General features: G+C 36.0%; 2 protein-coding genes across 3 annotated transcripts; both read left to right on the top strand.

Annotated features, from left to right (window-relative positions):
- Positions 1-1,052: 1,052 nt before the first annotated feature.
- Positions 1,053-11,865, top strand: LOC143222003 (uncharacterized). 2 transcript variants are annotated; one of them, XM_076447802.1, is made up of 4 exons: positions 1,053-1,533; positions 2,240-2,439; positions 6,601-6,802; positions 11,177-11,865. In XM_076447802.1, the coding sequence occupies exons 2-4, from the start codon at positions 2,253-2,255 to the stop codon at positions 11,316-11,318; spliced, it is 531 nt and encodes a 176-aa protein (XP_076303917.1). In that variant the 5' UTR covers positions 1,053-1,533; positions 2,240-2,252; the 3' UTR covers positions 11,319-11,865. The 2 variants fall into 2 exon arrangements, with proteins under 2 accessions (XP_076303917.1, XP_076303916.1); XM_076447801.1 differs by having other exon boundaries at positions 1,062-1,520; positions 11,177-11,860.
- A 3,706-nt stretch (positions 11,866-15,571) lies between these two features.
- On the top strand, positions 15,572-20,974 carry LOC143222002 (uncharacterized). Its single transcript, XM_076447800.1, has 6 exons — positions 15,572-16,437; positions 16,521-16,665; positions 17,851-18,116; positions 18,219-18,460; positions 19,215-19,462; positions 19,522-20,974. Exons 1-6 carry the CDS (start codon positions 16,286-16,288, stop codon positions 19,561-19,563), a joined length of 1,095 nt encoding a protein of 364 aa, XP_076303915.1. The 5' UTR covers positions 15,572-16,285; the 3' UTR covers positions 19,564-20,974.
- Positions 20,975-22,526: the final 1,552 nt, after the last annotated feature.

Below are 22,526 nucleotides of genomic sequence, written 5' to 3'. Positions count from 1 at the left end.
GACCATATGTGTATAGCTATAGAGTCGGCATAGGTATAGAATATACATAGGACGCAGTGTTTCAAGATAACGGAGTATGTGGTGCCCACAAGTCACATCACAAGATAATTCAAAATGGTGGATAGCGATATATAATAAAAGCAAGGTATACAAGTATATTTATTCATTATTTCGTAAACACTTGGGAAAATGGTGCAAACTTGTTGCATAAAGAATTGCAAGGAACGACAAAACCGTGATGCAAATATATCTTTTTACAAGTAACTATTTTATACTTAATATCACATATACACATATGTATATTGTTCTTACTATTCTTTTTCTATATAGAAAGTAAGTTATAAGGAAATAAAATTAAACTTCTTATTATACTTTAGCTTCATGGTACTGCGAGTTCTCAACAGACTGTAGCACTTTGCCCACATCCCTCATCTGCATGATGCATGAAGTAATCTTGGAATACAGCATGCTATCTTATCTGAAGCTGGGTCTACAAGTATAATATACAGGTTGTCCCAGTTAACTTGACCACCTTGAATATCTCTGTTATTTTTAAAGATACGTCAAATGTCTGAAGGACAAAGTTGAATGGCAAAATGGGGCTAATACGTTACCAAAAAATTTTTGTTTTTATGTAATTTTTTTAGAGATATGAAGGTCATCTTCATTTTTTTCAATGGAATGAGGTATTTTTTAATACATCAATCGATGCAGCTGGACATTCGTTATAAAAAGGTACTAACCTATATCGTATAACCTAACGTATGTCGAAAAGTTAGTAGTTCAGGAGATATTTCAATTTAAATAATTCGAAAACATCATTAATATCATACTAAGCCATTAGCGTTTATTTACTAATGTATCGTCTTAGTTAGTACGACGTATCTTTAAAAACAACAAAGATATTCAAGGTGGTCAAGTTAGCTGGGACACTCTGTATATGTATGTATAATATATGGTCTAAGGCTGTACTATTGTGTTACATTTTCTTCGTGAAAGGATCGGATGAGTGGAGAAGCACCGCTGGGAAATGGTAGCGACCTTGAAGAGGACGCAACGGGACCATCAAGGGGGCTTCAGGAAGGACGTCACGTACGAGCCCCGTTGCCGCACTAAATGTCGCAATCCGACACTCGCCGTTCGTTTGAATGCGACGTCGGGAAGGGGCGATCACTTTCTCTTGGCCGGCGTGAACGAGCTCAGCCTACGTTTGCCCGGAGAAACACTCGGCAACGGGTTTTTACCAAAGAAGCAGCCAACCACCACGTTTTTCACAGCCGGTGCACCGGTAATCCGCGATCGAAAGAGAATCGGTTAGAGTCGCGACGAATCTGCCGAACTGTACGTGGTCTGGAAGCGTGAGCAAACGAGTCGCGCGGTCGAAGGATTTCTATAAACAAGGTTCCGGTGATTCGATTGGTGGCCGGAGTGTTTTCTTCCGTGATCGAGACGTGATAGAGTTTAAGTAGCAATCTGACAGGGTGTAGAGTTTGTTGGTGACATTGTTATTTAATTATTAGGTGGGTGGAAAGTGTAAGTGGTCTGAGTTAGCTGTAGTCGTGAGATTACATAACTATTTACTCCATGCACGACGAAGAAATTATGTCAAATCTTATCGAGTTTGTAGAAGTGAAAAAGAAGGAGTAACCTCGTGAAATTGTAGATTCTGCGATTATACATTCACACACCTGGTCTTAATACTTAACTTAAATTTTAATAATCTGCGAAATATTTCTTGCTGATGCAACGACTAGACTGCAATTCTAGAATGCAATTCTCAAATTTTTGTAGTCGAATTTTAAGAAAGTGGAATAAAATTGAATCTTATTTGCCGTGGCAGTATAGCCTTTTTGCAGAACTGGGATAAATTAAAATCGTACGAAATTCTGTCATATTTTATATCCTAGCATTTTTGAACATTGTCAAAAGCGCCGTAAAGGTAATTTCAAAAACTTCATAATTGTCGAGAAAGTATCGTTAAATTGAGGTATTAAATTGTAATGAAATGATATTATCCTGGTGCTGATTAAATTAAAGAATCAAAATGGTTCAGACCAGAAGTTTTATCATTTTCTTTGGTTAAACTATTGTATTTCGAACGACCATTAATTGTCAACCCGACTACTATTCTTTAAAAAGAGGTTTAACGTGTAGGAATTAAAATTTTAATATATTGGTAATTTTGATTGAGAAATATCGTAGAAAAAATTATTTAGAAGGTGTGTAATCAATTCTATAGATAGCGTTCCACTATGCGACTGAACCAAGCAGTTTTCTTCGTCGGATGTTACTTCCTGGCACTTTCTTTGGTTGCTGTATCTCCGACTCCGGACGAACCGGCGTTCGAACTTCCGGTACAACTGGTCGGCTTCCCGGTAATCATTGCTGCTGTCAGGATCTCTAATTTCGTAAAGAAGTTAGCCTACTCTCTTAATCCTGGTAAGATTTCCGAGAAAACTTTGTGTTCATTGACTTGCTTTGATGTGAATATCTCTGCTTAATTTTAATACATGTTGCGTAACGCAATTGAGCTGTTCCATGCAAAAATGATGCAGGTCAAAACAGATACTGAGAAAGTACTGTAAGCAGAAATTCTATAAAATACAATATTATTGAAGAATGTTACGTTTGTCTTATACAAACCACGCTAAAATTATAGTAATTTTATTTAAATAAATCCTTGAGATGTGGTGTTAAACCAAACACATAAATATTGACTTATATCGCTTTTGCATTAATAATAATTAAATGAAAATGTGCATTTCCTCTTTCAATAATTTTGTAAATTCATTCAAATCTTCAATTGTTTCTATAGCATTGTATTCTACCAATCCATTTTGTGTCATATATGCATATAAACCGGAGTCTAGTGATGACATTCAAATTATATGATTTATGGTTAATAATCTCGTATAAAAATGCGTTCTCTATCACAAAAATACATTTACGTGGATATATTCATAAGAATCCATCTACAAATCCAAATTTATAAACGTAATGTTTCGTCTATATACGTTTCTATGAAACAAATAAAGTAACAAAGATTTACTCAGTTGTCTACCTATTGTTATGCAAGAGAAACTTCAACAGAAGTGAAGAGAGCTTTAAAACATTAAATACTGTTGTTAACTCCTTGCCGTATCAATTTCTTTACAGTTATAGTCGTCTACATCCGAAAAAATGTAATATTTTTTCTATCGCTACATTTATTTTAAAGCTTAAATATTGATTACAAACGAATCAAATTTTATTTCAATTAAAAAGGAAGGCGTAACATTCATATTTGTTAGACTTTGTTCAAAATCTTGATGACGAGTGTGGCTCGTTAAAATACGGCAAGGAGTTAAATATCGAATAATAAATGCAGTGGTAGATTCGGTAGTTTACAATGCGTTTGCTATCGAAATAATAGATTTCTCGAGTCGTACAAGTTAGTTCTAAATTAAAGGAGTTTATTGGTGCAAATCGTAATGAGACGGAAAGAAAAATCGAGTAGGTTCAATGTTTCGAAAATGGCGCGAGTGCTGTGCCGATTACGGAGGGAAAAAGGAATCGGAACTGAGGAACGTAGGTAACCCGAATTCATCTTGGTTCCGCGCGTGGATCGAATCGGCGAGCAGTGAAAGCGAAAGTGTTCCACTTGTTGTGACTTCTCTACCGAAGCGATGGAATACCGTGTAATGCAAGCGTAACTTGCTGTTTCCTGAATGTAAATTGATTGTGCTAAGTTGATTCATCGATTCGGACGATTGAAATCACTACGCATCGATTAACAGATTCTATCGATCCTTATATCCAATTACACTTTATCACATGAAAATTAATCCTTTCTTAATATTCTCAACTTCTTTCAAAGTATCGCGTCCCAATGAAAAATTGAAATAATTAGTGCTTTCCAAGGAATTTTAATCTGAATTAAAATTATAGTTTTATCATTTGTGTACACACGCGTTTTGACACTAACAATTTTAAAAAGTATTCGTCATTATTAGACCGCGGATGTTTATTCAATTTTCAATTTTTGTAGGCAAATTTTGAGACGGTGGAAACAAATAAAATCTGCTTTTCAGTGGTAGTAGCTTTTGTAGATCTGGGATAAATAAAAATCGTACTAAATTCTGTAGAATTTTATATTATAGCATTTTTTTTTGAAAATTTTCGAAAGCCATAAATGCATGAAGATCCGCATTTTAATCATTATTATTCACATATTCATCAGTATTCAAGTATTCATGTGTTTAGTAACAAGTCATTTTTTGTCATCAATTCATAGGCTGCATGCTTGTTATTCGAATGGTCTTGAAATATGCACGATAAAGAGATTATATGATAGTATGCGAGTTGTATATTTTAGAACCTAACTAACTTAAAGTGAAACTTACTTTCCACGAAAGGTAGAGGGAAGTCGAATTGAAATTATTACAAAAATGCTGCATACTATTTATGAAAGTGTTGCACTGTTACCGGAAGTTGATTCAGAAGTAGACTCACGTACATATTATGTAATCCTATATACTAATTTGATTGGCTTTAAACTAAGAAAGGAAAGATTGAAATGTAATAAACCTCTGACGGATCAATATAAATGGACTTGAATTGAGAATGTCAATTTTCATTAAAACGATAATCGAAGGAGTCGTTGACTCTCATTTAAACAGTTTTGAGTGATTGGATTGATGACCGTCACCCAGACTGATGACAGAAATCAAGCAGTGCGAAAGTGTAGATTGAAACCTGCATAATGCATTACCGTTGACTGACTGCTGTCATTGGATGACTTGAATAGACGCAGTGGGGGTCATGTCACAAATTATTCAGAGCAGAATCAAAATGTAGATTAAATGTCTTCGGGTATTAAACAAACTACATTTCTTATTCAGGCAATGAGACAACTTGTTAAAAGATGGTTTTAACCTATTTGAAATTATGAACAATGATGTAAGATACGACCCGATTATCAACAAATTTATGTCTAAATATGATTATATTATGAAGGGAAGTAAATTTTCAAAAATAAAAAATTTATTTTGGAATACAATATAATGTACATTTTAATTATTTCCTCGGGTCTCGATTATCCATCGGATAATCGATGTCGTACTGTATAATGCTTTCAAGCATCAATATCCATTTTGGCAGATCTGGAATAATACGGAATAATAATAATCATAACTAATTATGCTAAAATAAGTTTTTTTATACTGTTCGTAACGCGCATAAGATAAAAATCGTTACCAGCTAAAAAGCTGGCAAAAATTATTATTATTCGATTACGGGTCTTTATGCAAAATAGAATTTTTGCAAGTCAAAACAGCAGACATCGAAAAAATGTATTTTTTCTCTTAATAATTGCAATGAGGCAGAAATAGTGTAACAGTATTGAAAAGTTTTGAATTTGATCTACTCATTTTTGTCATAAAGGCATAAAATCCGCAGTCGAATTAATATAATTCTACTCTTTTTAACAGATATGAACTTTATAAGACGATTATTTCAAAAATCCAATAATTAAATTATCAACGTGAAAGTTGAATAAATGTGAAGTTGCAAAATATGAAAAAGAAATTCTTATACATATACATATATTGTCATACATAAGAATCTCACAATATAAATATAAAATACCAATGTAAAGTGTGTGTGTATACTTACAAACTTTTCAAAATCTTCTGTACCTCCGTCGGATCCACAGCACACTATTATTTACTTACATACGCCAATACGTCCGAATAACTGTGCTTGTCTTCCGAAACCTATGTTCGAAGCACAAAACACCATGCTTCTACACGATTAGTAAGCACTACGCAACACACTTTCGGAAATCGTGACAGCGAACGAGAAGTTAAACCGATCATAATCAAAATATTTGTTTGTTTATTTATAGTTTATTTTAACACTAAACCTACCGATCATCAAAAGTGACTAATGTGTACGGTATTATAAAAATAACAAGATTAAATTTACTTATATTTTGTGCGATTATTACTGTAATATATACTGGAGTCAAAAAATGTATTCAATCAGTTCCCACGAAAACACCTTTACAACCTCAATAATTGTCAAATAAATAATCTAAAATGGGTTATTTGTCCCGTCGTGGTAGGTTTAGTGTTAATGTGGTCGCATTAACAGCGAGGTCATTAGCGACCACATGAATACCAATTAGTTATAACATATCTTACATGTGCAGTTTGCAAAGAGGGTTACGGTTTTTACGTTACGGATTTGTCCACCGATCCAGATGCGTACATTCACCCTTATGACGGACGACCATTACATTTTATACACTCTATACATATAAATTTTCAAATAGTTAGAAATAAAGACTTAAACTTAAAAGATGGAAGCATATACATCAATGAAAAGTTACATTATAGGGAACCGAGAATTTTCTAGGGAGAATTTTATTATGAAGACGAGATTTTGTACACGAAAAACAAGTAAAATTGTAGTAATAACGATAATAATGTTTTACACCGAACAGAACTTTTCGGTAGATCTAGTAATTAAATATTAATTTACATTTGCAAAATACTGAATAATGAATCGTGAACCCACGTTTCTTTCCACATCTCAATCCACATTTCCTTTCGTTTTCAGCGACTTATGTAAGTCGAACAAAGCGAGACCTGCCTTTAATCCATGACGAAGAAATCCTAGACGTTGGTCAGGTCGAGAAGAAATTGGTAGCTGAGCTCGGCAGCAACGTTTGCATTTATGAAAGAATTTGTGCCAAGTACGCGGATCGGACGCTGCGAAACCGTAGCAAGGAACGTGATCTCGACTGGAACGTCGTCTTCAGGTACTGTGAATGTTTTATATCTCTCGCAGGTCATGATGGTTGCCCGAATTTTATCCTTTTTAACTGGGGATGGCGAGTTAATTCATTTTGTTTGTGCACCAATTGCATGATACAGGAGCTAAATATAAATTTATATTTTTCACGAATAATTTCACAATGTAATGAAAATAATACGTTAATACTTTTAAAGTCTTTTAATTTTCTCATTGTCTTAAATTACACGTATTCATTTTTGTCATAAATGCATGAACTCCGGAGCCTGATTATTATAATCAAAATAGATTGCGTGTGCGTCACTTGCAAGAAAAGGGGGGGGGTAGGACAGAAATTTATTTCTTCTGTTGATAATTTTGAATATTTCAAAACAGCATCAACTCACTTCGTCTGTGTTTGTACATTCAGTCACTTTCCAACGCCTTCAGACACGTAGCGCATCAGCGAGAACATTCTTTATGAAAATGTCGGACGCCATTTGTGTAATGCGTAAATGCCCAAATTGAATCGTGACGTTACACAACAAACATCCGCATTGAATAGTCTGCAAAAATATATTTGTTTATCGAATCGTTTCGTGACTGAACGGTCAATACAAATCGACGTTTATAGTTATCGTTCGACCTCCGAAGATCGATTGTAAGAGCACATCAGTAAAACAAGAGGCGCCGGTAACGCGATTTCGTTAGCGTATGCTCAACATCGTTGCATTTTATGTAGATACGAGTGCATCTTTATTTGTCGCGGTGCAGTGGATTGTGTAACCACGACCCTGAAGTTTACGGGCCGGAGCTCGCGCGTCTTCGGGGACTGGTTTTCCCCCTTCATCCCGATCGGTCGACTTGTGAAACACTATCGATAGGAAGCTGAATAACGGGTCGCGTTAGCACATTGCGGAAAACTACTGACCCATTTGTGCACTAAGCCGTAATCCAATAGATCTCCTCCCCTCAATCCCCTTTTCCTTCTGACACTGATCCGCCCCACTAATCGATGTGATTAAAACGCATGTGTAATTATTCACCTGACAAACTTTATTCTCGCTGATGAAATTCTCGGTGACTCGAGGCGATTCAAAGGTTAAACTGTTATTTGTGAGTACATGTCGAGTATACGAGATAAGTTTTATTATTATCACATGAGATAGTTGAGAGTGGATGAATATTTACTAGTCTTTATCCAGTTAGGTACATGGACGCTAGGGTGGACCTTAGCTATACCTGCTGAACTTTTCTTTTTCGCAAGATTTTTCTCACGCCGCCTTATAAAATTGTGTAATTGGGTTAGAAAATAATTCTTGCCAAAGATGAAGTTAATTGGATAAGTGGAGACGTGGCACATTGACGTTAAAGTTTTGGTAAATATGAAATTTTATATGGATGGAAATTTATATGAAGGAAAGACTTTTCATTATGAGTCATAATTTATGACTAAACATTCTTCTTGTGTAAAAATATTTATGATAATAGTACCGCAATATATAATGCTTATATTTTTGTAAATATATATTGAATATTGAATATTTATTAACAATACCAATTCTTTTAGTTGTGTTCTTATACTAATTTAAAAAGTAGAGAAGTTGACGTTCGACATAAATACATATTTAGACTGCGGATTTTTATGCAAAATAAAAATTTCTTACCTGAATTGCAACAAACTGGAGTGAATTAGAAATTTATTTTCTTTCCTATTATGTTTAGTAGGTTGAGGTTGAGAATAATATAATAGTATGTTTAAATTTTTCTAATATTTTTGCTGTTTTCAATTACACCTACTCATTTTTGTCATAAATGCATAAAATGCGCAGTCTAGTTACTTATGTATTATTTTTCATGAAAAGGAACAATTTTAGGGGGCGGCGTGCTCAAAAGTTCATAGTTGAAAAATAAGATCGATCCTAGTGGACACTCATTATGTTTTATCCGCATATTGTATTGTACTTGTATTACCCAAATGTCTACAACGTATTTGTACAGGATGTTTCAGCTAATTTGATTACCACGAATAATTGTTGAACTATACATTTTCTGAAAATGTTACATACAGTACGTAGTTTTTGTGGGTAAAGGCGTTTCGGAGATTTCGAGGTCACCTCGATTGTTTTGGCTAGAATGACCTGCTCTTTGTTTCGACCTTGATAACATATTTCAAGGTCGTCAGAATCGAAGAGGAGAAGGACCCTTATCTAAATAATTACCAAAATCTACCTCGCTACATAGCAAATTGGTATTGATCCGATTCGATTTTCTGGAGCGAATTGTCGAATGCGAGACTCGTCAGAGTTAATAATTATTTAGATTTAGATTATACTCAATTTAATATTTCAAAAACTAATAAAGACCCATCATTAAAATTTTATATTCTGGGTTCTCTCGCCCCTTCTCGTATTTCCTCAAGATCTTGATTCATAAAGTGTGGCTCATACCGCAGTACAGCCCCAGTAGTTTCTCGTGAACGGCAACTTTCAATTTCAATCCATTGTTTTCCTCCTCGTTGTCCTTTCTAGTCGAAACGTCCGGTTGATCCGGATGTGCACGCGTGGGCGCAGGTGTCAGAATCGTTTAACCGACATGAATTTCGTCGTCGGTGACGCGTGCTGGCAGGCAAACAGCGTCGTCGAATCGCTGATAAGCCGTTCGAACGCTACGAGTAGATAGCTCGCGACGCTCGTAAAACGGTAGAGGCGTAAGGATGAGGACTGCGGAGGGACAAACGATGGAACAGAGTTATCAGGATGCATTAGGACGGTCGTGGAGGCCGCCATTAAAGGCTATCTGCTCCCGGCGTTACTCGCAACTGAATTTAGTGGAAGCTCGTTCGCTGCTAGCCTACGGAGGGAACGGTCTAGACACGGTAGCACGGATTTCTATTAGCTTCTCTATTGGAAGAAAGTGCCAGCAGCCCATTAGAAGGACAGCCACCTTCGCTCCCAGCCCCTTTTAACGATTTATCAGCACAATCGTTCTCCACGAATTATCGGGGAATTCCTGGAATTTAGACGGGATCTCGGGACTACCGGTCTTGGGGAACGTTGGATTTCGTTAGTTCCACAGTTTCTCAAATCCAAGAATGCTCAATCTTTTAGTAGACCCTTGATTGCAGTTAACTTTACGTTACTACCCTCCTTGCTCACCCTTGCTAAATCGTGCTAATACTTATGCGCAGTTAGGTTTATCCAAAAGTTGGAATAGACTTAAATACTAATATAATACTAATATTGTATGCCTATCTTCACGTGAAAAATAATCAGCTTGGTGTGTATATTGTGACTCAGTCAGAAATTATTTTATAGAATGTAGATACTACAATATTACAGGTATTATTCGTTTTTCTTATATTAGCTTATCCCAGAAATGTGTTTCGTTTCCAACCAACGTGAACAATATATTTAAGACAGTCTTTTACGTAAGCAAGTGGCACGGTTAAATAATTATTTCAATGACAATATGATTTTAATACAAGAATAGTTGGATCTTTTGACATAATGGCTAAAATTTTTTCAGTTTCTATTAATAATGATCGAGATTAATGTGTAATAAAAAAGGCAACTATATTTTTCATACTAAACCCTAACTGATACTTAAAAGATACCTTTGCGAATATCGAAAAAACTAAAAGAGACAATTAGGAACAATTAGTAACATATTTAAAGGGGTAGACTCATTTCTCGATAATGCAAAGATGGGGTTTTCATTGCTTAAAAGCTCTAGATAAAAGATCAATCTGGGCCGCAGTCGCTCTCAGAAGACCTATTTTTACGTTTACAAGGTGTAATTTGCATTATTCGGCAGCGTAATTGGCATTATTCGTAATATGTATAGAACTTTTGAGGGCGATTGCGACCTACATTAATCTTCTATCTAGCGCTTTTGTCTGCTGAAAAACCCCATCTTTGCATGATCGAGAAATGAGAAAGCGCATCCCGCACGCTTGCAATCCTGGAAACAAGTGTACCCCCATAAATTTAATCAAAATCGGAAAACGGAACCAGTTCGTAAATAATCACCGAATTGTGTTCTGAAACGTAAGAACATGACGCAGCCTACTTATAGAAATAGCATTCAGGAAATGAAATAACGATCTGCGAATACTAATTTCAACAGACATGCAGCCCAAGTGTTCATTTATTGGACAGGTCACGTTGCTTCAAAAACAAACAGTCTTCAATCCCCATTAGGGAGACACCGATCATCGATACGAAAAGTCATCATCGCCCCTCGATAACTCATACGATTCCCGTATCGCGCAATTGTACACGGGACCGGCGGATTTCTATTGCTGGTCTAGGCCCTTAACCCCGATCATTAGTCACGCTTTCCAGTAAATGCACATGCAGCAGGCCCGTGAAGCTAACGTGGTAAATTCTTCGGTTTACAGCGAGTACAAATCATCGCCGAACCCAGTGAAGGAGAATTATTTATTGAGCGTGTTCCTGGGCGACATTATAGGCAGCCCAAGACTGTGTCATCAGCTGGCGAAGAGAGGTAGAGGCTGTGGCGACACAACATCCTCGGATTAACTGTAAACTGCTATTTATGTTGTACAAAACCGGCAAGAGTCCTCTGTACAGATTGTAAATATCCCGATGACGCGTCTCCGCACCTCTTTGCGCACTGCACACCAACCGGCCACTTCTGTTCCCTTCGTGCCCGAGCCCGTGTCCGTTAATCCTTGAGATGAGTAGCTCCAAGTAACAAGAATCCCCTGTTACAGAAACAACCGGAGGCGCGATACAATTAGTTATTACGTTTAAGGCTCTAACGTTACCTGAATCCCGTCTACTCTGGCCGCGTTTGTTAACTAATCTCGTTCACTGACGTCTCAAATTCTGTTCCTTAATACAGTACTGTTCACTTAGCTGTACAAACATTGGGATCCGGAAGCAAAATTCTTCCTTTACAGCAGTGTTCCCCGAAGTTTCGACATACTCCTTCTATAATTTACTTAAGGCGGTATACTCGTTTCCAGGATTGCAAGGGTGTGGGATTCGCCTTCTCAGTTCTCGATAATACAAACACGGGGGTTTTCAGTAATCAAAAACGCTAGATAGAAGATCGATCTAGGGCGCTATCTCCCTCAAAAGATCTATTTTTCGTTTACGAGGCGTAAATAGCTACATGCGCTGTTATATGCTTCCGAATAATGCAAATTACGCCTCGTAAACGAAAAAATAGGTCTTTTGAGGGAGATAGCGCCCTAGATCGATCTTATATCTAGCGTTTTTGATTACTGAAAAACCCCGTGTTTGTATGATCGAGAAATGAAAAGGCAAATCCCGCAATCTTGCAATCCTGGAAAAGGAGTCTACCCCCTTCACACTGAGTAAGAAACATCTCGTTAAGAAAAATCGCATGTACTTTAATAACTATCAAAAAATATTTATTTTTCCTTCTTCAGTAGGGGAGACCGGGGCTATAAGTTACGATTTTAAAGAAACATATAAAATGACGTAGAAATAGTATAGATATTCTCATCTTTAACGAGCAATTTATTGTTTAATTTATCATATTTTAAAATTCCAACCGTAAAATTAAAATATTGTAATAGTTTTTTCATATTTTTTAATTTATTTGTCGTTGGGTGAAGCAGAACTTTTTGCCCCGATGAGATCTTCGCGATTAAAATGAGCCCAAACATGATGTAAATCGGTCTACTTTTACAGATTTCATACGTATGTCTTTAATTGTTGTTATTTATATAAAGTCTATAAAACTGGTCCGATTTACGACGTGTTTGGACTCGTTTAATCAGAAAAATCTCGACAATCCAAAATGACTGAATTTGAAATTTTTTTATTGCACAAATAGCTTTTAAGCTCGCAGCACCTCTTTCAGGTACATCTATCTCTATTCCTTGAGTAGTTTTATTCTCTTTCCTTGTGTACACCAAGATAAGGCTCCGCTGAACTCGAGGCTCAAAGTGGAGGGGAAAGAGTGGGGATGGTTCGGGGATTTAGCAAAAAGTGAGCACTACTGTACTATGATACGTTACTGGCTGAAAGTTTAGAATCGCTATATGAACAGAGTCGCCAGATGAGGGGAGGGAGCACGAAGTCTTAATCTGGTGACTCTGCATGTGTATATGAATTCCAATATTTCATTCTTTGCACTCGGAGCTATTTTGACTCGAAAATTAAACATTTCCTTCGACCTAGAATAATTCCATTAAATGAATTTGAAATTGATATGATACCTCATAAAATACTTAAGTGTTTAGTAATTGGTTTGATACCAACATATTTAATAGTGTAAATAATATTTTGAATAATGGTACAGCAATTTTTAGTGGTGACTCCCGAGTTGCCCCTCGAGTGCTAAGGGCTAAAAAGGATTGCGTTGACATAATTTTACTAAAAATCGGCAGATAATTCAAAACTTCTGGCCAGTTTAGTATCTTTTGACAATCTACGCCATTGAGTACGTCATTTATATTAAAGTGATGGATTAGATAGCACATTATTTTCGTAGAAAAATATGTTGACCTACATATGTACGTGATATTTGCATTTGAATAATGCATTATTTCAGAGTTAATCAAAACTATATTTAGAGTTAAACAAATATAATGTCATGATACATCCTAAAACATTTTTATAAATATATCTGTCTGATAATCATTCTGTCTTTATTAGAATGATTAATCAGTTATGCTGTTTTTCCGGACAGCTTGGAATCAATAAAGCACAAAAAATATTGCCTTTCCGACACGATGATTTATAAGCCGTAATTTAGTATAGCTATTACGCACACAATGAGTTCACTATTTTAACTGTGCTTACATTATTATTTACCAATCGATACTACTTTCTCCGAGGAAAGGTAGGAATGACATCACTACCGCGTGAAAGACTATAGTAATGAATTATTCATTAGCACAAATCGAAAACTCCTTCTGCAATCTTCACACATTTATATAACGACAGACGTAAGACACGCGTCACGAAAAATTCGATAAGAAACGAGATTGTTTATAGAATATTCCAAGAACTTTCGCAAACATTTGCCAGAGCAACGACGAATACTTGTGTCATGTACCAATCCCGTGTTCACTGATCAACAAAATGTATTTAATATAGCTAAAATAACAGAGTGTGCATTTACTTGTCGAACATAATTTCTAATCTTTATTGTAATGTCTTTTTTCGTACTAATAATTTCATCTGTCCTCTTTTTCAATCATCTAAATCTGTCACCGTCGACGACCATTTTTTAAAGTTGTTTATTTGCTACAATACTATACAGGGTAAAATGTCATCCGCGGCTATGTTAAGGAATTATTAACGAAAAACCACAACCCGCGGACCAATCAAAGTGTGGCGCTGGCATTGACTATGTTTTTTATTAATAACTACTTAACAAGGCCGCAGAGGACATTTTCGCAAAGGAAAAATTTGCTTCAAATGACGTCAGGAATCACGCCTTCCAAGGAGGTACACTTTTGGGATGCCCTGTACAATATTATAGCAAATAAACAACATTGAAAAATGGTTGCCGAGGGCGATAGATTTAAATGATTGAGAAACAGGACAGATGAAGTTATTAGTATGAAAACACAAAGGAAAGAGTTACTTCAAATGATCTGAGGAACCACCCCTTCCAAGGTTTTCCGACATTTTTTGGACAACCTGTATAGTGATATATTTTCTACTTCCGTGTGTTGCAAGAAATTAATAAATTCATTAGTCACACTCGCCGTTTGTTTTCTCTTGCACTGTTTGTTCTTGTTTACGCAATTTTTTAACTCACTGTTTTTTCGACATTGCGTGTTCAATATTGTTTACAAGATTAGTACAGATTTTTCCGCACGTTCTGTACTTTTTTAACTCTCCGAGTCATTCTGTTTGTGTCTTTTTAATTCGATTTATCTCACTCCGGTTCTAAGTGCATTGACGTAAGTGTTTGAATATTCATTATTAGAGGGCGGGTTTTATGCAAAATAGAAGTTGTCTGCATTCATTGCAAGGATTAGAAGCCATATTTCTTAGGTTCTTCAATCATTCTAATCAGTTGAAAATAATATAGATGTACGTACAGTGAAACACGGTAATATTTGGACAATTTTAAAAGGACGATAACTTTTTCACTATCAGATCAGACGCGCGCGCGCGACTTGGATATTTTTTGAGAAGTTAGAGCAATTAGTTCTCTACAAGACGGGAAAAAATTTTTGGAAACATTGTAATCGGTTGGTATTACAGAGAAAGTAATAAAAGCTGTTGTTTAGAACTTTCTTATGTTGGCCAATATTTAAATTTAAAAGATACGTTATATGTACAGATTTACATAATCTAAAAGATGCAATACCTTAGATTTATTTCAGTTATGGGTTGGAAATCGTGAAAAACTACAGTTTTCATCATTTATAAACATTTGTAGCTTATTGTAACGTTGACCGATTGTGATGAAATGTTCAGAATATGTATAATTGACACAGATCTACAAAATATATTTTTAAAATTTTCAATATTCGTCCACATAAAAATGTTGTAAACAACAACTTTTATTATTTTCTTTGTAATTCCGACCAATTGCAATTTTTTAAAAAATTTCATTTTCACGTCATGTAGTAAATTAATTGTTCTAACTCTCTTCTCAAAAAAATCCAAGTGGTATGATCTGATAGTATAAAAATTATCGTCCGTTTACAAGTATCCGAATATATTACTGTGGTTAACTGTAAATTCTTTTAATCTATGCACTGTTTTAAATTTCTCCTAATTAATTATTTCCCCTTCAATTATTCTCCTGTTTTCTTTCCTGTTATATTTCTCAAGCATTCTATTACAACAGAGTTCATAGTTCAATTCCAACTTTAGGTTTGCAATCAACGTTTCCGAGGAAACAGCGGCTGCACACTGCCTTTATGTACTTAGAATAGACTGTTTCCCCCTTGATTATACATGTTTGAGAGCTATTCACTAAATAACAGTTACAATAATAATAACCATGCGTGGCTTAACACGCGGAAAAAGCGGGCACGCAAGACCACGAAGTGAGAGTAGCTCACGATGACGTTTCTGCCTACCTACGCCTCTCCGGCCGACTTTGTGTACGAAGAGAGGCTCCGAAGAAAGTTCCAGTTGCCCGCGGAACTGTGACACGATCATCCGCGAAGTGAGTCATTCGTGCGACTCGCTTAAAACCGTGAAAATCACGTTCAAAAGCGAATCGACCGTTTAAAATACGAAAAAATTCGGTGTCGCCTAATATGCCACGAGCATTTCTTTTCCGTCAACGTTGATTTCTTTACGGGATATATTCGCGAACCGTGTCAAGTGTAACAGATTTCTCCTCGAGCAAAGGCAGGAATAGTTTCTCTCGAAATTAATACGTTAAATCGGCGACAGCGTGTTACGGCGCGGCGAACCCAAACGAGATCCTTAAAAGAACGCGATCGTGGATTCCCGGGAACCGAGAAACAAGGGTGGAACACGAGCGACAGAAGATTGACGACCAATTTAGACAGTTGAAACGGAGAAGTCACGCGATGATATTCTACTTCGTCCTTATTTGTTTCCTCCTTCGCTTTGACGCTCGCGCCGAGGATCAGTTTCAAAGGCCTGCCCAGGAAATTGATGGCGCTCGTTACTGCGACTTCGATGGCTCTCGAAACAACTACAGCGCGCCTGATTTGATACAGTGAGTAGAAAAATCGTACCGTTGTTACCGTGGAGCGGGACAAACTGCCGGATAATTTACCGTCGAGGTGTATCGTCGCTTAGGTGTCTCGATCAGTTGACTGGCGATCTCATCGGACGGCAAACCGAAGGACAGACCGGCAGGAAGAGTCAAGGGAACGAGTCAACGAGCAGACAGATGTCTTTCACTGACATTTTTGCGAGTCTTCTGGACCAGGAGCAATCTCCGGTATGTTGGAAACCAGAGAACCTCGAATTTTTTATATAGAAATCTTTTGGGTCATTTATACTAGACCAGTGGTCGGCAAACTAGTTAGTGAAAAAAATTTTATAAAAAACAATTAATCCGACTTCGAAAAAAGCACTAAAAAGTATGATATAATTTCCATTTAATTGATGTGAATACACACGAACTTAAAGACAATACAATCTTTTCGGAAGCGAATTGAGGAACCTCCTCCTTTTTCGAAGTCGGTTAAAAAGAGCCAAATATCAGCAGTACAACGATTTAGATTTCTTTCGAGAGCCAATTTTCGTGTCAAGAACCCTGTTTTTAGAAGTCGGTTAAAACTAGTTGCGCTGTAATCTTTATGCATTTGCAGCAAAATTGAGTAGATGAAATTCAAAACTGTCGGAAAATTTTTTTAATTGGACATGTCAATATATGATTTCTCTCTTCTATTCAAATCATTAAGGGAAGAAATAACACATTCAATTTAGTTTCTATTCCTTACAATCAATGAAGACAATTTTTATTTTGCATAAAGATCCGTAGTCTATTGATAAAAATAGAGTAGAAATTGCTCTTTATTTGAGTTCAGATATAATAGACACTGACTGATGGAAAATTATTTTCAAATACTATATATTAAATTGAAATAAAATAAGATTATTTTAAACACGTCACATTCGTGGAAGAGCCGCACTCAAGTAGTCAAAGAGCCGTTTGTGGCTCGCGAGCCGTAGTTTGCCGACCACTGTTCTATCTACAGGGTGCTTCGTTTATCTGATAACAGAAATATCTTGTGATGTACTGAAGTTAAAAATTTGTTTACGAACATTGTTCGGTACGAAGGGAACAATCATATGGTGTAATTTTTTCAGGATTCAAATGATGGGGTGGGGGGATTTTCAAAGTCGAATTAAGTTTGCTAAATAGAACCATATATTTTTTTTGCCATAACACGATAGCATTTTCCGAGACGAGTTCGACGACATAATATCAAAAAAAGTTATTCAGCTGGCTTTCCTTATGTGAGTCACCCTGTATAACTCGACAAATGAAATGAACCAGTCGCGTTTCAATAATTTGACGAGATTCGCCACGCGAAAGCAGGGAAATTGATGGAGCAGAACCGAAATAAGCGCAGCAGTACCTGCCACACGAAGTTTCCAGGAACTTTTTTACTTATAGCCGCATCAGACAACCTCCTTTCCGGCGGATACGGCGTCTGGCTACTACCAATCGAATTATCCTGCAGTATCAGGTGGAATGTTCGATCTTCCGGCAGGATTTCGACTGAATCTCTTGAATGCCCTGTCCACAATATCCAGCCACGACGACTACAAGTGCGTGCCTAGGATACTCTGCGAAATGGCCAGCGGAAAACTTCCCGGGCGATCGTTAGGCAAACAAACCTCCAATTTCTTCGACTTCTTCGGCAAAAACGCTTTCATGGAGTACGTTCTCGAGACCGTAACGAGATTTGCGTACAATTTTCTAGCGTTGACGATCGAATAGTAGTAGCCAGATTCGATCCTTCTACCGGTTCCTGTTTTCAGATGGCTGACCAAAATCGACGTCGCCGACCATTCCCCTTTGTTGAACTTCGGCAGGGCTATGATTCTCGGATATAGCAACAGAGGAGACTCTGTGGCGTGTTTCAGAGCTTTCCCGAAGTGTCCGAGAAATCCCAACCAACTGGTCTATTATTTGAATAATTATAACGGAGGATTCTTCCGACTTTTCAACAGAATTCACCTCGGGAAACGCAGAGAAGTCAATCGTTTCCGTAACCAGCACCGTGAGTCAATATTCGGATCTTTTAACCGATGCCTATTAACACTAGAACTACCAACAGTTAACCCTTCGCACTCCGAATTATTTTTCAATTTTGTTGCCAACAACTCCCTACTATTTTAAGTGTTTTATTTGAAATTTACTTCAACGGACAGTTCCTTGACTGCTACTTATTTTAAACAATTTTATTTACTAATGATATTAGATATAGCTCTCAAACTTTGTTTTAATTTATATTTGTGGAACCTATATTTGTTTTTAACTAAAAAAATAAAATAAAAGAAGAACCAAATACATATAAGAATACATATAAAGAACGTGTATTTACATTTTTTTTTCTCTGATGTCGGTCACACTCGACAAAGAAGTGCAAAGGGTAATGTAAGGTTAACACCTATGTAATGTAAGCTACATGTAACAATACTGTGCTTGCTAAGTAAATCAATCGGTTTAAAGCAATAATAAATAATCATAATAATCAAAGCCGCGGAGATCATTTTCGCAAAGGAAAAAGTTACTCAAATGGCACAGAGAATCGTCCCTTTCAAGTAAGCATAATATTTTTGAGACACCCTGCATTATATCGACTACAACAAAATAAAATTTCTTTTTGGTTTAAAGGAATTTTTAATAACATATTTATATTAGACTCTGTTCAGAATCTTTATCACGAGTTTGACTTTAATCTAAATCTGTTTTGTGATGTTTTACAAATGTCATTCCTTTATCAATCGTTTTAATGTTTACTTCTATTGTAGGCGCTCCTTCGACAACTAATGCAGAAGGAAGAATTATAACCGGTTCGTTGATAGATGCCGAATCACCAATAGCTTTTGGAAGCGAGGTCCTATTTCCAGTTAACGAAGACTTTAGGAGCAACAACGAGGTTGTTTTCCCAGATGTAAGGCTTCCGAGGAGTGAACCTGTAACGAACGATATCCCAAATTACATACCGACGTCGGAAGAGAATGTCTGGCAAGAAGATCGTGTTCCGTTCTTTCCTCAGGTAATTGAATGAAAAATAGAAACATTTGATAATGTTAAGTGACGATTATGTTTTTTCAGGTTTCACATGATAAAAGGTATTCGCGGCTGCGATTCCCTTGAAACTGTTCAAACGAAAATGTAAGAAATTTAGTCACTATTGCCAAATTGTGTCTCAAAGCTCTTAAATAGTCTACCATGTTGCGGAGCAATATAAATAATTAATATTTATACGTACTTTATGTTATTGTACTTTATACTATTTATGTTTCTAATTTGTGACGAAACACAGCACGATTACAAGCCTAATCAAATTCGTAGTAGCTCCCATTGATTTTCAAAAATTACATAAAATTCTATGATTCCATAAAAGTTATTATTTTAATGCGACTTAATGTACTTTTTCCGCTTTATTCATAAAGCGATGCTTCTTCAGCAACAAATGTTACAAATACTTACGTAAATATGGTGCATTTATAACATAAATTTACAAGACTCTTAAATTACAAGCTCAATAGAATTCATAGTAGTTGTTATTGATTTTCAAAAGTAAAATAACGTTCTATGATTCCATAAAAGTTATTATTCATTCATGTGACATTAATCTGACAGAGAGAGTCACCACTAAAAATTTCTGTACCATTATTCAAAATATTGTTTACATTATTAAACATGTTTACAAAATAAAAATTCTCTATCTGAATTGCAACAAAATGGAGTAAAATAGAAATTGATTTCTTTTCTTAATATGTTTAATAGGTTAAGAATGATATAAACAGAACCTTTAACTTCGTTTAATCTTTTTACTGTGTTCAATTTTGCACCTACTCATTATTGTCATAAATACATAAAATCCGCTCTCCACTAATTAATTACTAAACATTTAAACAGTATACGCGGTATCAAATCAATTTCACATCCATAAGATGAAAAAAATCATATAGAATGGAATTATTCTAGGTCGGAAGAAATTTTTCAATTTTCAAGTTAAAATATCTTTGAGAGTGCAAACGATTAATAATAAAAGTTGACGAGACTTTTACTTCACCTTGTTTTACGCTTTTGGAATTCGGTTCCTTCTCGTTCGTGCAGCAACGCGATTTATAGTTTGATAAAATCCGGAATCATCGATGCAGAGTTAACGAGCAGAAGGTGACCGAAAGATTAACATGAGGAACGTGTCCATGTCCGCGGTGTAGCATTCTGCCATCGCTTATTCCATCGAACCATCTTCCATTAAAGAGTCTCTATCTCTATCCACCTGTACGAGCAATGTTCATAAACAGGAAGTCCCGAGTCGCCGTCCTGCGCAATGTTACTGGCGCAAATGCCATTTGTGGAAACAGCATGGGGCGCCGTTCGAGCACCGACAAGTTGTCCAATGAATCTGCTCACGGGCATGAGCCACCGCTTTATGTCTCAGTTATCCGCGACGGTAAATTGTATCTTATCCCAGTTCGATTTCCTGCCTAGATACGGCTACGAAGCAACAACGATTGCGATTGACCGAAGAAAACCGACAGGATGGAGACCGTTTTCCTGCAACGTCATACTTAAGCGAACAACTGCGCCAATTTATTGTGCGATCCAGTTGTGTCTTGTGCTTCGAACTGGTTTTCTTACTCTGTCATCTATTTAGGACCACTGTATGTTATTGTTATCTCTCGACGGCGTGTTCCTACGCAAATTTACAGTTTTAGAAATAAATTTGTAGAATCTAAGGTCGAATAGAATATTATTTCTTACACAGGTAGCGCTCCGGTAGATTGTAAACAATATATTCTACAGAACATAATTATGAATTATAGGTGCATAAAGTTATGCACCCGAAATATTATTTTGTACACCTACATGCAATGCGGCAATATCTTGCAAACGATTTTAAAAAACTTATACGTAATTAGTTTTATTATTTAACTGATGTATTATATTGATTTATACCAATGTTCGATTTTGCGGACTACTTGAACAAGTAAACTGAAAATTTTATTAACAAAAGGTTCTATCAATTATCATTGATATTTTATGTTTATGTTCATCGAGAAAGAAAATATTTTGTGAAAAAGACTATCATTATTGTTGACCAACGAACGTACTAAATAATACCACGTCTTCCTTAAATTTTGCACATTAGTAGCCCTATTATTGATTGGACGATTCCGTGCAAAAGTTTTTTTTAAACTTGACGATTTTGAAATTTTTGATAGAAGTATAGAATTTCCAATTCGCCAATCGGTACACTCGGCGTTCTTTATGTCTGAGTGGTGGCTCAGAGTCACCACTAAAAATTGCTGCACCATTATTCACAGTATTGTTTACATTATTCAATATGTTGGTATCTAATCAATTATTCAAACTATTGTTTACATTGTTCAAAATGTTAGTATCTAATTCATTACCAAACATTTAAGTATTGTATGAGGTATTGTATCAATTTCATATCCATAAAATGAAAAAAAATAACTAGCATGGAATGTTTCTAGATCGAAAGAAATATTTAATTTCCAAATTAAAATAGCTACGAGTATAAAGGGTTAAAATTATTAAAGGAACAATGAAAATTTTTGTTTGGCTCCAATTCATTGTAGTCGATGGAATCAATTTTCATTTTGCATAAAAATCCGCAGTCTATTTATGAGAAGGCATTAAGATATTTCCGGAAACTAATACTTTAAAACGTATTTCGATGTCAATACCGTACAATACCGCCCCGAAACGATCGACTTGGGTAATTTTACAGGTAGTTTGCACACACTGTCTTTTCCTGTTCCTGTTCCGAATGGAAATGCCTTATTATTAAAATTGATATAATTTCACTTTTGACAAATATCACTTGCTTATTTGTGTGAACGCCAGGTGCGTTCGCAGCTTACTGTAACGATAATTGGATAATGCTAGGACTGTAGCGTCGTGGATAAAACGAGAATAAAGGGTGTGACCGAACAAGTGAGTTCAACCTTTGCCCGTAGTAAAAAGAAAAATTTGACAAACAGATTTTCTCCATTTCTTTCTTTTAGTTTCATTGAAAAATTCTGGAAAATATAACATTTCGAGTGATCACATATTATAATAGAAAATTTCTTGCG

Source organism: Lasioglossum baleicum, chromosome 3 (assembly GCF_051020765.1).
Source record: "Lasioglossum baleicum chromosome 3, iyLasBale1, whole genome shotgun sequence".
Lineage (NCBI taxonomy): Eukaryota > Metazoa > Arthropoda > Insecta > Hymenoptera > Halictidae > Lasioglossum > Lasioglossum baleicum.
Note: the sequence above shows the minus strand (reverse complement) of the source record. Positions and strands in the feature narration are given on the sequence as shown.

Bases quoted from the DNA above. Each gene is read 5' to 3' on its own strand.
- LOC143222003 (XM_076447802.1), top strand. From the start codon at position 2,253: ATGCGACTGAACCAAGCAGTTTTCTTCGTCGGATGTTACTTCCTGGCA. The intron at 2,440-6,600 runs GTAAGATTTCCG...TTTCGTTTTCAG, and splicing joins AGCCTACTCTCTTAATCCTG to CGACTTATGTAAGTCGAACA. The intron at 6,803-11,176 runs GTACTGTGAATG...TTCGGTTTACAG, and splicing joins GACTGGAACGTCGTCTTCAG to CGAGTACAAATCATCGCCGA.
- LOC143222002 (XM_076447800.1), top strand. From the start codon at position 16,286: ATGATATTCTACTTCGTCCTTATTTGTTTCCTCCTTCGCTTTGACGCT. The intron at 16,666-17,850 runs GTATGTTGGAAA...TTTTACTTATAG, and splicing joins TGGACCAGGAGCAATCTCCG to CCGCATCAGACAACCTCCTT. The intron at 19,463-19,521 runs GTAATTGAATGA...ATGTTTTTTCAG, and splicing joins GTGTTCCGTTCTTTCCTCAG to GTTTCACATGATAAAAGGTA.